The sequence below is a fragment of the Nicotiana tomentosiformis genome, chromosome 9 (genome assembly GCF_000390325.3).
Source record: "Nicotiana tomentosiformis chromosome 9, ASM39032v3, whole genome shotgun sequence".
Lineage (NCBI taxonomy): Eukaryota > Viridiplantae > Streptophyta > Magnoliopsida > Solanales > Solanaceae > Nicotiana > Nicotiana tomentosiformis.
Genome location: NC_090820.1, coordinates 39,589,125 through 39,605,841, shown reverse-complemented (window position 1 = coordinate 39,605,841; position 16,717 = coordinate 39,589,125). Strand labels below are relative to the sequence as shown.

At 36.6% G+C, this 16,717-nt stretch overlaps 1 protein-coding gene across 1 annotated transcript; it reads right to left on the bottom strand.

The window, feature by feature from the left end:
* Nucleotides 1–7,019: 7,019 nt before the first annotated feature.
* On the bottom strand, nucleotides 7,020–14,760 carry LOC104084891 (NEDD8-activating enzyme E1 catalytic subunit). Its single transcript, XM_009588850.3, has 9 exons — nucleotides 14,557–14,760; nucleotides 14,288–14,451; nucleotides 12,834–13,036; nucleotides 10,377–10,609; nucleotides 10,232–10,294; nucleotides 10,071–10,127; nucleotides 9,751–9,872; nucleotides 9,118–9,235; nucleotides 7,020–7,585 (listed from the first exon to the last, which is right to left on the bottom strand). The coding sequence occupies exons 1-9, from the start codon at nucleotides 14,653–14,655 to the stop codon at nucleotides 7,298–7,300; spliced, it is 1,347 nt and encodes a 448-aa protein (XP_009587145.1). The 5' UTR covers nucleotides 14,656–14,760; the 3' UTR covers nucleotides 7,020–7,297.
* Nucleotides 14,761–16,717: the final 1,957 nt, after the last annotated feature.

The window sequence follows — 16,717 nt, the reverse complement described above, 5'->3', positions numbered from 1 at the left end:
AGACACCAAAAAAAGTACAGTACAAAAGTGAAGCAAATCAAAAAGTTAAATATTCAGTGTCCATCACTATCCTGATCTCCACTGTCCTTTTGTTCCTCGCATCGACCATAAGCAGAATCATACCAAGCACTATCTGTGAGTTGGTCCACACCTCCCTCACCGTCTTCCTCGGTATCGGTCTGAGGTGTGGTGGGATTATAGCCGCAGGCCAGTCGGGCCTCACGAGCTTTAACGCGAGCCTCCTCAATGGCAATCTCAAAGAAAAATCCAGTCTGATTCAACTCGCGAATCATGTCTACCCGGGCTTCGGCAATGATCCAATCCTCTACTTTTCTCGGGAGACAGCAGGAAACTCAGAGGCGTGAGACTTAGATGGTTGTTCGAGCAATCTGGCATTCTCGGCCTCAACAGCAAAAACTCGTTCGAGCAATCAGGCATTCTCGGCCTCAACAACAGAAACTCGCTCGAGCATCTCAGAGTTCTCCTTATCCAACTCTCCAATTCTCTCCTCAAGCCTGGCCTTCTTATCTTCAGCCATTGACATAATGTTATCCCGTTCAGAATGAAGGGTTCTATTCGACAACTCTAAAATTGTAGCCCTCATTCGAGTCTCTATTCGGGAGGACTCCGCCTCCTCGAGCATTTGTTGTTTCTCAGCGACTTCCTCCCCCCCCCCCCCCCGAGAGCGTATATCTCAAACTGGTACCCGTCCAACTGACTTTGCAGTTGGACCACCTGGCACTGAAGGTCGTTGCATTGGGCCTCTATGCCCTTACTCAATTCGAGCTCCTCTTCTTTCCCCTTCAGCGCTCCCTCGAGAATGTTGAATCGCTCTGTAGACACAAGCAACTCCTTATCTTTCTTCTTCATCTAATCTCTCAAGAAAGGCATGTCGCCCTCCTCGCGAATCCGCCTCTGAGCATCATCAGGAGAAGCCCTAGCCGGTCTAGAAGAAGAGGCTTCCTCGCGCTCGGGGAGCGTAGAGTCATCACCAGACGCACCCTCTGCGATCTCCTCCTCTTGGGTACGGGAAGATACACCTGCATTGATCTCCTCTAAACTGGGCACCTCAAAGGCCGCTCCAACGTCCTCCTCGATGGACATAGTCGCGGTCTCTCGTATCGTGATCTCGCCCTTCTATAAGTCGACGTTCGCATATACACCCTCTCCCATGTCCACGGCTCTCCTCTAACGAGGTCTCAAGTCCGCGTCATGCAAATAAACCTCCTAATCCTCAGCGTGGAAAAAACTGAGGAGGGATCATGCGCAAAAGTTAAGATAGAGGGGGGGACAGAAGACGTAGCGACTCTTCTCCTCCTAAAAGAAGGTGTAGGTGCCCTATTTCTTCTTGCAGTCCCCTTGACAGAACCTAGTGGAAGCATCAAAAGATAAGCACGATAAGCGAATGACCAGAAGAATAAAGTACTTGTCGAGGGTAGGGCCGATTTGAACTTCTGCCAGAAGCTCGTCCAGTCACGGATCCCTACGGTGCAAAGGAGGACTTGTCTGACCGAGTCAGCGAGGTGCGCCACCAAGTGAAGAGGTCGATCAGTAGCTGCAAAACAAGAAGGATTATTCCACAAACTCGAAATGAACGACTGTTTTAAAAAAAGGTAAAAGCGAGAATACAAATACTTACGGGTGCGGTTCTAGGCCTCACGGCCTCGGTCTTGACAAAGAAGAAGTCCAGTCAATATTGTCAACTACCTTTGTCATCCATTTTAACCACCAAACACTTGCCTCCACGATGTCGTAGGTTCGGCATCGTGCCACGGTAAAAGCTGGAGGTGAACAGATGAATTAAATGGCGTACCGTGATCTCAACGCCAGCCAGCTCGGCGGACTTCGATAACATTTTAATAACCTTGAATACATATGGGACGAGATGGTCCGGGAATACCTGGTAGTAACAACAGAATTCCTCCACTAGAGGTGGGAGAGGAAGAAAGTAACCAACTGTGAAGGGATAGGCGTAGAGATAGCAATATCCTGGGCGATGGGTATCCACTTCGCCTAGCCTGCAAGTCTAAGTTCTACTTGATTGGGGATGTCATATTTGAATTTGAATTCCGCTAAGTGTTCAGCCGTCAAAGAGGGTTAGAAAACCTCAGTCACTACCTCCGGCGGCCGCTGCAAATCGGGTTTTGCATTAGGGTTGCGGGGGATAATCTCCTCCGCTGAAGGGAGAACCTCATCTTCAACGGTGGAGGTGGCGTCTCCCCCACGAATAGGAACCACAACAGCCAGTGGGACAGGCTGAGTCTCTTCATTAATACCATAAGCTAAATTTAACATGGCTTTGGAGTTTAAGGAAGATTAGTGAAAAAAGCTGAGAAGATAAGAAGAAAACTCGGGGATGGTAATCTAGAGAAACAAGAGAAAGAAAAACTGGTTCTAAGGGAGGTAAAACTTGAACGGAAAAGGGTCAAAAATGCCCTTGAACGATCTGAAATAGCTCAAAAATGCCCACCGTTTGTTTTTAGTACCAAAAATATCTTTGCCGTCTATTTTTTGGACCACAAATGCCCTTAAATTGTTAGTCTTCTCATTGAATGTGACATGGCAGTCCAACTAGGTTAGATTTGCTTACATGGCCATCCACCTAAGCAATCCAACATAGCAAAATTATTTTTTGGGAAAAAATTATTTTTCCGAAAATTGTATTTAAATACAAAATCAACACTTATTCCGAAAAAATTAAAAAAACAAAAATCTAGAAAAATTATTTTTTGAAAAAATAATTTTCCGGAAAAAATATTTTTCTGGAATGTTTTTAAAAATACAAAATCAACACTTATTCCGAAAAAGGTAAAAACAAAATTCGAAAAAATAATTTTTCGGAAAAATATTTACTTTTTTCGTAATAAGTGTTGATTTTGTATTTTAATAAAACTTTCAGAAATAAATAATTTTCTGGAAAGTGTTGATTTTGTGGTCCAAGTTCCATTAAATCGTTATTTTTCCAGAAATAATTTTTCTGGAATTGTTTTTACTTTATTCGGAATAAGTGTTGATTTTATTTTTATTTTTTTAAATCGGAAAATTTATTTTTTCTAGATTTATTTTTACTTTTTTCAGAATAAATGTTAATTTTGTATTTTTAAAAAACATCTGAAAAAATATTTTTTCACAAAAAATAATTTTGCCATGTTGGATTGCTTAGGTGGATGGCCATGTAAGCAAATCTAACCTAGTTGGACTGTCATATCGCCTTCAATGACAAGACTAACAGTTTAAGGGCATTTGTGGTCCAAAAGATAGGCAAGGATATTTTTGGTACCAAAAACAAACAGAGGGTATTTTCAAGCTATTTAAGCTAGTTCCAGGGCACTTTTGACCCATTTCCGTAAATAAATTAGTAAGATCCGAGACTGAGATATCGAGACAGTTGTCCTTTTGTTGTCTCGAAGACACAAAAATACTCATATGAGTGGTGCTAATTCCCATGTTCTTTCTAGTCTAGTTTGGTTTTGAGAGCCTCCCTCTCCCCGTCCCTTATTCGTCTTTTGAAAGTCGTCGTCCTCGATTTTCTTTCGTATGCCGGGAAAAGTAAATATAAGTTAAGTTACACGCTACAAGATGTTAAAATATACGAAAAAGGCTCAAAAATGCCCTTGAACTATCTAAAATAGCTCAAAAATGCCCTTCGTTTATTTTTGGTACCAAAAATATCCTTGCCGTCTATTTTTTAGACCACAAATGCCCTTAAACTGTTAGTCTTGTCATTAAAGGTGATATGGCAGTCCAACTAGGTTAGATTTGCTTACATGGCCATCCACATAAGAAATCCAACATGGCAAAATTAATTTTTGTGAAAACATTATTTTTCCCGATTTTGTTTTATAAATACAAAATCAACACTTATTCCGAAAAAAGTAAAAACAAAATCTAGAAAAATTATTTTTCGAAAGAATAATTTTTCGATTTTTTTTAAAATACAAAATCAACACTTATTCCGAAAAAAGTAAAAACAATTCCAGAAAAATTATTTTCGAAAAAATTATTTCTGGAAAAATAACGGTTTAATGGCATTTGGACAACAAAATCAACACTTTCCGGAAAATTATTTGTTTCAAAAAATTTTATTAAAATACAAAATCAACACTTATTACGAAAAAAAGTAAAATATTTTCGGAAAAAATATTTTTCCATAGAATTACTTTTCCGGATTTTTTTTTACTTTTTTCGGAATAAGTGTTGATTTTGTATTTTTTTAAAATTCCAGAAAAATATTTTTTCCTGAAAATTATTTTTTCGAAAAATAATTTTTCTAGATTTTATTTTTTACTTTTTTCGGAATAAGTGTTGATTTTGTATTTTATTTAAAATCCGAAAAAATAATTTTTTTCCAAAAAATAATTTTGCCATGTTGGATTGCTTAGGTTGATGGCCATGTAAACAAATCTAACCTAGTTGGACTGTCATGTCACCTTCAATGACAAGACTAACAGTTTAAGGGCATTTGTGGTCCAAAAAATAGACGGCAAGGAAATTTTCGTACCAAAAACAAACTGAGGGTATTTTTGAGCTATTTCAGATAGTTCAAGGGCATTTTTGACCCTTTTCTGAAACTTGAATAATGGTGAAACACTCGCTATTTATAGAGAAAAGCACTAAATCTGAAACGGCTCATCATGATTGCAACCAAAATCGAAACATCAGAACCAATCAAAGGTCACGCTTACACAACGTATTGGGAACAGGCGTCATCATGACGAATGATGTCATGACATCACATCTTTTCCGTAACAGGATAGTTCCATTAAATCACCCAGGAAGATTTAGATTTTGAAATATGTGATCCTCGAAGTGCCACGTCCCTCGCTTTTCACAACGATCACGACCACTGTTATCCGCTTATTGAACTCGCCTATGAAGACGACCTCAACAAGCAGAGGGACTAATTGTATGGACGAAAAATATTATGTTACATTTTGACTAGGTCAACATGAATGAAGCCTTCGGAGGCTGCCACGTGTCGTTAATAGGATACAATAACCTGATTTCAAAGGGTCGACATCACAAGAAGATAGCAGGTCGTCGACAAAGTCGAAGTGACTCAATAGAAGACGAGGACGAGAGCGAGTACTCCTCTTCGGAGAGCAGTAACGACTAGTTCTAGGATTACTATTCCCTAGAGAATATTCTAGTGAATATTCTTCCTAGTTGTACTATCTAAGGTTTTGTGGTTCATGTACCCTTATAAATAGGAAGATATGTAGATAGGAGGGGATTGGATTGACATTCTCTGAAGATTCTCTCTTTATCATATACATACAAAGTTTACCTTTTTACATCTTTATCTATCTTTTCTTCCCCGATCCAAGAAGAATCGGAATATTCAAAATGCTTATCATTATCAATCATAGTCAGAAGAATCAGTGGAAAATCTCACCTTTGTCGGGTGACCCATATTCATTTATTTACTTAAATGCCATTTATTATCATTTATTGTTTCTTTCATACTCTTGAATCATTATTACTCAAAAATAGTGTTACCTAACGACATACATGCGGTATTCTCCATAAATGTACCAGATCTATCATTTGGATATTAATAATGACTTAGATTAACCCTTTTCGCTATAAATTTAATTGTATAACAACCTAGATCTAAATTTTGGGTCATACAATCTCGAGCGTAGATAACATAACATGGATAAGACTGACCTTGGCTCTACCGCCATGAAAAGAAGATGAACTTTGAATTTGATTCAACTCCAAAAGCGGTAATAAGGAAACAACACAGTCTCTCAACTACTGTGAGATACTCTAATGGTAATAAACGCACCTCCTCGAGCGCTCAAAACCTTGAAAAGCAGGGTCCTTGGTGGAGTGGAAGCTGATCTTCCACTTACATATGGATTGCAAACTATAAAGTAGAACTATATGTATATCTTAATCTTAACAGATTAATTAACTGTCTGATCTGAATCTTCTTCATGATTTTCAATAATGTGACAGATAACTCGTTTCTTTAAGGTTCGTCATATTGCAGTGGACACATTTATGCATACAACTAAAAAAACTAGTGAATTATGAGTGTATGTGACCACCATACCGCAAGTTTCGCTGGCTAAAGAGCAATAAGGACCCCACCCTATTGTGAGAGCAAGAAGCAATTGCATAAGTGATTGGTTCTGAGAGGTTTTAGTATCACTGTCTGGTGTATCTGCAAAACCATGTGTTGTCTTTATGACAAGTAACATTGCAAGAAAGAAACATTAAAATAGAACAGATCTCGAAATCCATTTTTAGATCTATTTCTTTTCCAGATTTGTCGGATTAGAATGTTCGACTGGAGACAATTGCAAGATCACATACTTATCACCACCACCCTTCCAAATGTCCCCTTCCTTTTCGAGGTGGGGTGGGGTTTTTTTTTGGGGGGGGGGGGGGAGGAGAGGACCTATCGGAATTGAATTTTGGATAAGTTAGTTGAGTGGTGGATAAAGTATTACTTGGCAATATTTCTACCAAGATTGAAAAAATGCCCATTCTCTGCATCTGCGACTGCTATAATTCATTAATGTCCAATTATACCTGTCCAAGGTCAACAGCTTCGTCTTCTCCCTTTTATAACAAATCATTTACTCTTTCATTTAACACTTCTTCTATGAATCGATAAGATAGAAGTCGAGCAGCTCATTATCATCATTACTAGTACGGAGTACTATTTTTTAAAGCCGAGGCTGTCAAAAGTATGTACAAAGAGAGTCTGCAGCTCAACTCAGTCTTTAGACTATCTAAAAAGGAGATTTACGATATATACAAACGTATAAATGAAACGAAAAAACGATCCAATAACAAGCATAAAGAAGGTGCCTGTGCCTCAGTAATCAATAGACCATCCACCCAGCATATAAGAGTTGAATAATCACGGCTTTAGGATTAAACAGTTAAGAAGCATCAGCCAAGTACTGCAATAACAGCAATTTCTCCATTCAACTTGGCGATTTCTTACCTATATTAGTTGCCTATGCATGATCGCGTCTATAGCAGATAATTTTGAGAAGCAATGAAGAAAATTAGTATCAGATTGATCTGAAGTTAAAGTATTTTGACAAATTTCAAGTAAAGATTACGAATTGTAGAACTCTCATTTCATTTCACATGTTGGTGATAATTCACCAATTTTTACGTCCACATGATAAGAAAGAGTTACAAAAATGGAGGTATTCCCTATCAACCTCGTCAGTTACTGCATTTTGCTCATGCGTTGAACTAGAGAAAAATTAGAGGAAGGAAAGAAGTAGGCTTACCAGAAACAAGTAAAAGGCTAATGGATAACTGAAAATTAAGCTCCACCAGCCATGTCCATATCTGTAACTCCATCAATTCCCTTGAAAACAACACGTAATTTCCTTGAACATGATTGCTTTGTATCTCCTTTTCCGGCTGTACCAGTAACATGAACAATGTCTCTTGGAGTTTTGCTCATAAGCTCAAACAATGGTAAATCCAAATTCGATCGAGTCATCTCTTCCAGTACTGGAGGTGCTTGCATGTACAGATTCTTCCCTCGATACGTCACACTTACTCTAGTTAATAGTAGCTTAGAGTGATCTTCTAGCAGACCAATGAACTGCACAACACCAGAAAAGAGACGAAAGCTCAAACATTATTACTTGTATCACCAACCAATCCATTTATTACCCTTTTGTTGTGGTAGAATGTCTAACATGCTCAAACAATAAGGCGAAATTGACAGGAAGTTAGTGCATCAATTTATATGGTCTTCAATATAGGTATATTCCCATGAGATTTTTATGGCAGATACCTCAATGTATCAGAGAGAGTAATTCCGAAAGTTCTTTAGCAATTTCCAGCTTTCAATACAGAGAAACTATGTGAATGAGATCCTGCACACAGTCGCAGATCTTCCAGACATCATAAAGGGCAAATCAGTGGGAGTAGTGAACTCCGACCCCCCCCCCCCCAAATAAGAAGGTCTCTCCTCTCTTATGCTTATTCAATTGTTCAAAAGATAGTTTAATTAAGCTTTTATCCAACCGAGAGTATGATCAGGTCCTATGTGATCATTCCAACTTTTACTACAAGCAATCCATACCAGGAAGTTACTATGAACAGCACAAAGAACATTGAAGCATCTAAATGGAACTTCCAACGAATTGTATTCTGCTTTTTCATTTTTGGTATAAAGAAAACTATGTAAATGATGAAGAATCCATTTTAGACATTATAAAATTCTTGTAAGAAGAGCAAAGATAGGTTTTTGATTACTTTCTGGAATCTGTAAATAGTTACCACTTACCAGCACAGCTTTTGTGCTGTGTTTTTAATATAACTATTACCATTCTAAAAAAAAAAATGGAACTTCCAACTTATCTGCTGTACGAGAGATTCTTGTTTCAAGGGTGCCATACTTTGATTATTGTTTAATGTAATTACTGCAGTTGCCAAGTTATCTCATAAGTTCCAATTTCTGCTTTATTTCCTTTTACAATTATCCTTCTTTAGATGGGTTTAATAATATTATATTGGGTGGTTAAGAAACGAAATATTTTCATAATTAAGATTACCAATTTTCTGTCTTTGAGGCTGTATACATTGGTTTTCAGACATTTTCAAACTTTCATGACAAGTTTTTCCCTTTTCTTACAACAGGTTCTAGGGACCTTAGGATTTCTTGCTTGTTCCTAGTTCCTACTACTCCGCTTCATGAAGCTTATCTGGTCTTGACACTACTTTGCCTGTAGTGACAGCAGTAACACCACTCATGATCATTATCAGGAGTGACCTAATATAGTTAGGTGGCCAACATACTAACTCCAGTATTTCAGCCGAATTCTATTCTCTTTTTTGATACTACTAACTCCAGTATTTCAGCCGAGTTCTATTCTCAAGAATCAAAAGAACAGTCATATCAAGGACACATTGAAACATGCACGATAAGTTGACAAGGTCAATACTGGGACGTTCTTCCCCAGTTCAGCTGGTTTCTTTTTTCTGAATGTAGATTAGGAAGCACTCTATTAGCTGCTTTTGAGATACGATATATCAAAAAGTTGCTGAGGAGGTGTCTTAGTGTTTTACTGAACAATCTTGTGAGTGATTAGTAATCTTAAAGAGCTGGGAAATAAAAAGAACAAGAACCTTTTTCAAAGTAACTGAAGCTTCTAACTCAATGAGAACGCCAGGACCACAAACAAGACATTCTTTGTCCCTCACAAACTCGGTCACTTTGGTGTGCAGACCTTCAACTCCATTGTACCTTCAACAGGTACAGAATTCCACATAAGTCAACAGAGCTTAGCCAAATGTTTTAAAGGGAAATTCAATTTGTAAGTAATGATAATGCAAAAAAAGAGAGAGAGAGAGAGAGAGAGAGAGAGAGAGAGAGAGAGAGAGAGAGAGAAGAAGAGGAACGCAGATGAGCTGTTGCAAGGGGAGAACCATGGAATACAAATTAGGGTAAAAAATCCTAACATAATGTTACAGGCATAAACAAAGTAAACAACTCATTAATCAAACAGAAAGCAAGATACAAGACATTAACAGAGAAGACAGGAAACTAAGACTTCTATTGCTTCAGGATAACTTAGTTCTTAATTTCAAATGAATCACAAGTACATAATTGCATTTCTGTTGAAGAAGTCATAAGGAAAGATTAACCTTCAAGATGTTATCAAATTAAAGTGCAAATGTTGACGCTAAGATCATGGATTCATAAAGACACAACCTGCAACAGTGGCGGAGCTAAGTAAATTAGGATTTAAACAGACTTACGTCAAGTAATTTGATAAAGTTTTGCTGCATCCAGAGACAAGCTTCAAGGTCTCCAAAGCACAGGCAGCAGAAATTATAGCATTGGTGGATGCTATAGCAGGAATGATATTTTTAACAACACCCTGTAAGCAATAAAGAAAGATTATTCAATATGAACTGAGAACACATGACTGCACAAAACCACTATACCAGCCTAATATGGCTGGAGTAGATAGGTTCTCACCTCAATGCATAATGAAATAAATACTTTGTTTGGCCATATCTATAGGAGGATGTCTAGTTGTCTACAGAAGGCTAAAACTTCCATACCATGAGCTTACCTGGGTCAAAGAATAGGTAACTCCCGGAATTCCAAAGAGCTCTGCTCTCTTAACAGCCTACAGCACATGATCAGAGAAGTCGAGGATTGAGAAAGGAAACATGAGAAATGTAGCATACGTCTAAGTACTAGGAATGGAGAAAGCAAAGAGCATAAATTAACCTCTGAATACACCCATTGCATGTGTTCAGGGTCATCTGGATCAAAAGTTTTGCCACTATGAACCTGCATAAAACTTTTGGGGTGAAAAACAGTGCAGTTGGTCTAGAAGCATGGAAAACCAAGGGCTGGGAAGTTCAATACTTACCTCATCCCATTTGATTAGATGTGCATACTCAATGCAGTGAGCAGCAGTTCTTGGAGTTTCAGCAAGAGTACATAATGGAAACTTCACTTGTGGGGGAAAGAGCCATATTGTACACTCAAAGCAGGGGGTAACACCTGGCATTATAATCCTTGCGTGGCCCTTGAATCCTTCAGTCCCACCATCAACCATAGGCTTAATTGTCTCTTCTCGTGGGTTATCATCAGAATCGTACTCTACACATAATGTCAGATGGATGAGCTAAATCTAGTGCACTTTCACCGACCTCCTTCCACTAAGTATGAAAACTAGCCAGGAGCATGAGACACATTTCCCCATGGTCTGAAGGAGCTGCAACCCACACTTTGGCTTCTGAAAATGCCTAGTTAGTTGAATATCTTTATTTAAAATTTATTCAATCAGATCCATCTCTCCCTCCTTACTTCGGTATCTTCTTAATTCATGTCTGTTTAATCAATTTGGTTTTCCTATACAATAAAAGGGCTGGTTCAAGCTTGCAAAAGTGGAGTAAATTGGGGGGAAAAAGATCCATTCCCTCTCAGTTTGCATCTCCCCAAAATTGGAAGAGAATTTCAGAGTTACATTTCAAAATCAAATAAACTGATAGCACTCAGAAGTTCAAATACATCCATAGTTCTATAAGACTGTCAATTTTAATATGATCATTGAATTTGTGAATCAATTTTGTACCACAAAATTAAAATGTGTTTTTAAAAATAGGAGCAGTTTGACTAAGAAATTGGTTGACGTAACAGTTAATGGTCTTCAACTTATAACAAGGGTTCCACAACCTTGATGTCAATGACATTCCTGTTTATCTTTGGGGGCTAGACGTTTTGGGGGTTGGAGGTCACAGGTTGGTATGGGCCACTCTGGCCCTGAGGCTAAAGACCACTCTTGGACAGTAACGGGCCAGTTACGCAAATGGGAAGGGCCAATCCAAACCGCACAGGAGTTGAGATCGGTTTCAGTTCCATATTTTAGTTGCACCAATTTAATCATACTATCACTTTTCTCCTCCTTATGATCAGATCACTTCTCATGGTTTATGCAAATTTTTGATTGGTCATATTTTGTACAAAATTTAATTAAACAAACACTTGCACGAGAGATTGATTAGTAGTGATGTGGAAAAGATTATATATTAGTTCTTTTCTAATGCTAAGGCTCCTTTTAGTTTATTTAATTATGTTAGGTCATCGGTAATGAGGTCCATATCTGTTAGTTAGCTGCCAATTATCTAATACATACACGCATAAACAACTAGAAGCAATTCGCAAAATCTGGACACATTTTAAACAATAAAATCCTAATATAACAGCCCCTTAGTTTAACCACATTAAGGTTTTCAGGACTAAAATATCATCTCACTTTCATTTGAGGGTTTTGATAAAGGTCCCCCTTCCCCAAGGATTATTTGATAAAACTGCGTATATCACATCAGTACTCTGACTGTATAAGTACAAGTAATAGTCCCCATTTGCTCTTTAGTCAGTGTTTTCCCTTTCAAAGTCAAATGCAAACAACAACAGAATAAATAAGAAACAGCCGTGAAAGAAGAACATTAAATACAACAACTACGCCTCAATCCCAAACAAGTTGGGGTCGGCGAAAGAAGAACATTAAATGATGCATATTTTTTCTCTCATGTATGTACACTTGTTTTTTTCCATTGGAAACTGTTTAGTATGTTACTTATTTCAGTATTTGCACGTTATCTTCAAAGTTGAACACTCTTATATGTCTAGTTGATGATACAGATATACAAATATGAGCAACATAAGATGGAAGAAGCGTCTTTGTGCAAATCCAAGCATGTGGGGATTCATATATTTCATTTTTACATCTTGATGCTTAGACAAATATCCAAGTCAAACTACTCTATCTTCATACTAGAATCTAATATCTGTTACTTTGCATTTATCTCCTTTTCTTACTTCAATTTTGGCCTCTTATAAAAGTTATAGAAACTGGTTTCAATAAGCATGTGCCATAAATGGTAACGGGAAAATAGAAATGGATATATACTTGTCTCATTGTTGATCTGGGCCCAATCTTTATTCATCTAGAACACATCTAGCTAGAAGCCTAAGGATCTGATGTTCCACAGTAAAAAGAATGGCTCTCCATTTTATTCATCAAAGAAAGAAAAAAGGTGGTTTTGCATTTTACGAAGAAGTATCACTTACAACCTTCCCATTCACCCACATTGTTTCAAGATCAGCAACAAGATGACAGGAGAGAGGGGATGAGTGGTTGGATAATCAAACAGAAAAAATCTAATAATCTACTACTACTCAATCAGAAACTTTTGTTCTCCTAAGCAATTAATAAAAGAATGGGCACAATAAGCATTCAAGTAAACTACTCAGAATATAATTTGAACAGCCAATGCAGCCCATGCAGCTTGTTTGAAAAGCATAAGTAGAAAAGACAAACCTAGAAAGCCGCAAGCTACAGAATTTATATAGCTTCGAGCTTCGACAGAATCAAGACCAAGAACAATAATTTGGAAATCACTGTAGAAGCTTATTGGTTTGTCCTCAATCCGACAGAAATGTGGCTTGATATCTACACCATTGACTCTCTCCATCACTTTTTTAGCAGCAACTTCTGCCTTTGGTTTCCCTACATCTTCAAGTCTACATAGGAAGAACTATAAGAAGAAACACTAATAAACATATTGTTGCTAAAATTTATAAAACAAATTGTGCCTGCAAGCAAGCTAAGGGGATACATCTATACCCTAAATCCATAGTGAAAGTAGACTCAAGGATCATATACTTGTACATAGCTATAATCATACATTAGAAACTACAAAATGGAAGAAGGATAAACCCTCCTTTCATAAACAGGGAGAAGGACATTATCCTCCTCGAAAATAACAGCTACACGAATGAAAATGCTCTGTGCACCATCCCACACCATTCACTTCATCTTGGGTTTTGTAACCCTAAAGTGCCTTTTTGAAGAAGTGAATAAAAATTACAATTTCAACAATGAGAATTTAACCATAAGGTCGAATTGCATAAATTCAGAAAACGATGCAACTCAAAAAATACTCCGCACCTGAATAAAAGTTAGCAATTGAGATTGGTAACTTTATTACACTACTTTATAATGTATTCCTCTATTCTATTAAGACCGAGAAATTCGTGTGGGTCAAACTCATAAGACCAACCACAACCTTCGAAACTTGGGGATAATGGGTCCGCCCCTCTACTCTTCTATATTTAAATTCCAGGCTTACTTTGCATGGCACAGGGCTAGAACTTGTGATCTAAGTCACTCTAAGTCACAAGTCCCTCAACCTCCTCCACTTGAACTAATGCACCCAAGGGTGTGGCCTAGTAGTCAATGAAATGGGTTGAGAACTTGAGGTCTCAAGTTCAAATCCCAGCAGAGACAAAAACACTAGGTGATTTCTTCTCACCTGTCCAATCCTTGGTGGATAGAGTTACCTCTAGTGGAAGGTAGCATGTATCCCGTGGATTTAGTCAAGTTGCGCGCAAGCTCGTCCGGACACCATGGTTATTAAAAAATAAAAACAAAAACTTGTGATCTAAGTCACAAGTCCCTCAACCTTTGCCACTTGAACTAAGCCCTTGGGCTACTACATAATGTGTTCTTTAAAGTAAACTACAGGTTCTCTAAAACTAGATTGTTTCAAAAATCTCATACTTAATAATTCTAACTAGTTTGTATCGCCTATTATTTCTTTTGCTTTCACAATGTACTTTTTTTAGCTGAATTTGCATAGGAAAAGGAAATTGCTATCAGGAAAGAAGATAAGGCCAAAAATCAGTCAATACAAACCACTTCAATAATACACACATTACAAATTCAACAAAAATGTCGAATTGCATAGTTTAAAAACGAAAATATTACGGCACCTGAAGAGAAACTGGCGATTAAGATTGGTAACTTCAATTCGGTCCATATCAATGACCTCGAGGTTACGAAATCCTGAGAAAGCCAAATCCTTGAGCAATTCGCAACCTAATCCACCAGCACCTATCACTAACACTCTTACATACTCCTTTAAATCATCTCTCAACTGTTAAAAGAATACAAGCGATCAATATTATATTCGTCGATTAGTTGCAACATGATCGACTTAAAGAAAATAAAAAGGAGTAGGGTTTTTGATGGGGGATTTTACCTCCGTACCGGCCTCGAAGGTCGGCCCAACGAGATTTCCGGGGCGGAGGAGGAGCTTGTCGAGGTCCCTTGATCTGCTTTGTGATGTCGAAACCGCCATCGGAGCAGCGAAAGGGAGAAGTTCGCGTTTATGTTGGACCTACTAGCTTCCACTTTACGCAGGTGTTTATAGTCGCACTCCCCCCCTTATTGCAAGCAGATGATGAAAAAAACAAATTGTTGTATTTCAGAAAAAAGGGACTTTAACTTATGCGAAAAAGAATGATGGATTAGAAATATGAGACTTAAACCATACAAAGGATATACTTAAAAAACGATATTTTTATTAGTAGAAATTTATACAACGTATTTTAATTTGTACTTTTTTAACTAAGGTAGCTCAAAATAATTTAAATATCACAATAAAAAATTGTTGACTCCTTGTATGCCATGTAAGATGGAAATGGAGTTGTAATAATAATAATAATTGTATTCATTATAAGATAAGTTGGTATGATACACACAAAGAAGTCATAGTTAGCTATTTTTAGGATTAACTAGTATCTATAAACGTGCGTTGCGCGTTAATAATAATACATGATGGTTTAAATATTTATTTATATGAATGAACAAAACAATTAATTAATGAGAAAAATATTATTACATTATCATAATACGTGAATTTAAAATAAAAATATGTCATCAAAACTTATACAAATGATCAATTTAATCATATTGATTAGATAATAATTATAGCTTAAAGGTATCTAATGTGATGGTATCTTACCAAACACTTCTTTGTAGACGATATTTTTTTGTGTATGTTTACTTTTAATGCTTTGGTTGTTCTGCCATAACCAGAACTCTTGTTGTCGATATTGATATCCCTCTTGAAAGTGCAACATATAGTTATTCGTGCAAGAAAATATATTGTTGTAAATATAGTCCAATATTTAGGATGTATGTCCTTGTACTTTATTTATTATAATAATTATAAAACATAAACATACTGAAAAATATTTTTACACAAATTTAAAAGGATATTCTTTAGTTTCAAAAGACGAAAGTTGATTTTAGGGATAAACACATACTTAGAAGCACATTGACCAGTATCATAATTTCTGCATGTATATGACGTTATTGTCAAAAATTCTACATACTATATATGTACTATTACATATGCTATTCGGCGGATTTAAGTTTAGTAAATTATATATATGGTGACACTAACATACGTAAAAAATAATGAACTTGACAACAAACCTGGATGGTAGAAGGCCATTTGATATTAAAGTATTTGAGTATTCTTTTTAGTAGTAATTGTTGGTATCATCTTTTGCTGAATCAAAACTGAAAAATATTTTGTTTTTACCATAAAACTTAGCAATCAACATTTTATTTAGTTGATCAATTTATTTCTGCTAGCTAAGATAACTCTTTAATTTCTATCATGTAATTTGCACAAATTGCATTTAATCTAATGATGATAATATTTTTTCTTATTAAATGCACTACTATTACCATTGTGGTTGATAACCAAGTGTTCTAGAAGAACCAAATCATCTTTTTTGTTTTCGACCGCAAGAAAGAAGGCACTGAATGTTAGATCTATTCTTATTTTTATATTTCTTGTCATTTGAATATTTTTTCATTTGAGGCTATAAGTATAATTTTGGCAAGCTAGCTTATATGGTCTTTGCTTTTATAGATTTTGGAACTGCTGATATTACTTGACAGAAACCATCTCACAACAATTACTTTTCTACCAAACGGTTCATTGATATCAAATATATCTCTAGAACTCTAGGCAATTGTTTCGATTCGTTGATGCTTAGTCATAAGTGTTTCATCCCATATTATTAATTTGGCTTTCCTTGTAAATTTAGCACTATCGCTCTGCTTTGATATATTTATGATGGTTATTTTAATTTTTTGAAGAGGTATATCAAATCTAAAGTGAGTCGTACGACCTCATAAAAAAATTATTGTTGGTACACTACTTATTATTATTACTAACAATATCATGCCTCTTGATATGATATTTACAAGTAATGACATAGTAATATTATTTCGATTCCGCCAGAGACATCTACAAAGGATAATCCTGTTATACCATAGTCGACTCTTTATAATATAGTTTTAAAAGTTTGTTCTTATTCAGAATTTAGCTTTGACTGTGCTTC

Coding starts and splice junctions, on each gene's coding strand:
- LOC104084891 (XM_009588850.3), bottom strand. CDS start 14,655: ATGGCGGTTTCGACATCACAAAGCAGATCAAGGGACCTCGACAAGCTC. Junction 14,452..14,556: donor CCTTCGAGGCCGGTACGGAG/GTAAAATCCCCC, acceptor TTCTTTTAACAG/TTGAGAGATGATTTAAAGGA. Junction 9,873..10,070: donor TTACCTATTCTTTGACCCAG/GTAAGCTCATGG, acceptor TATTGCTTACAG/GGTGTTGTTAAAAATATCAT.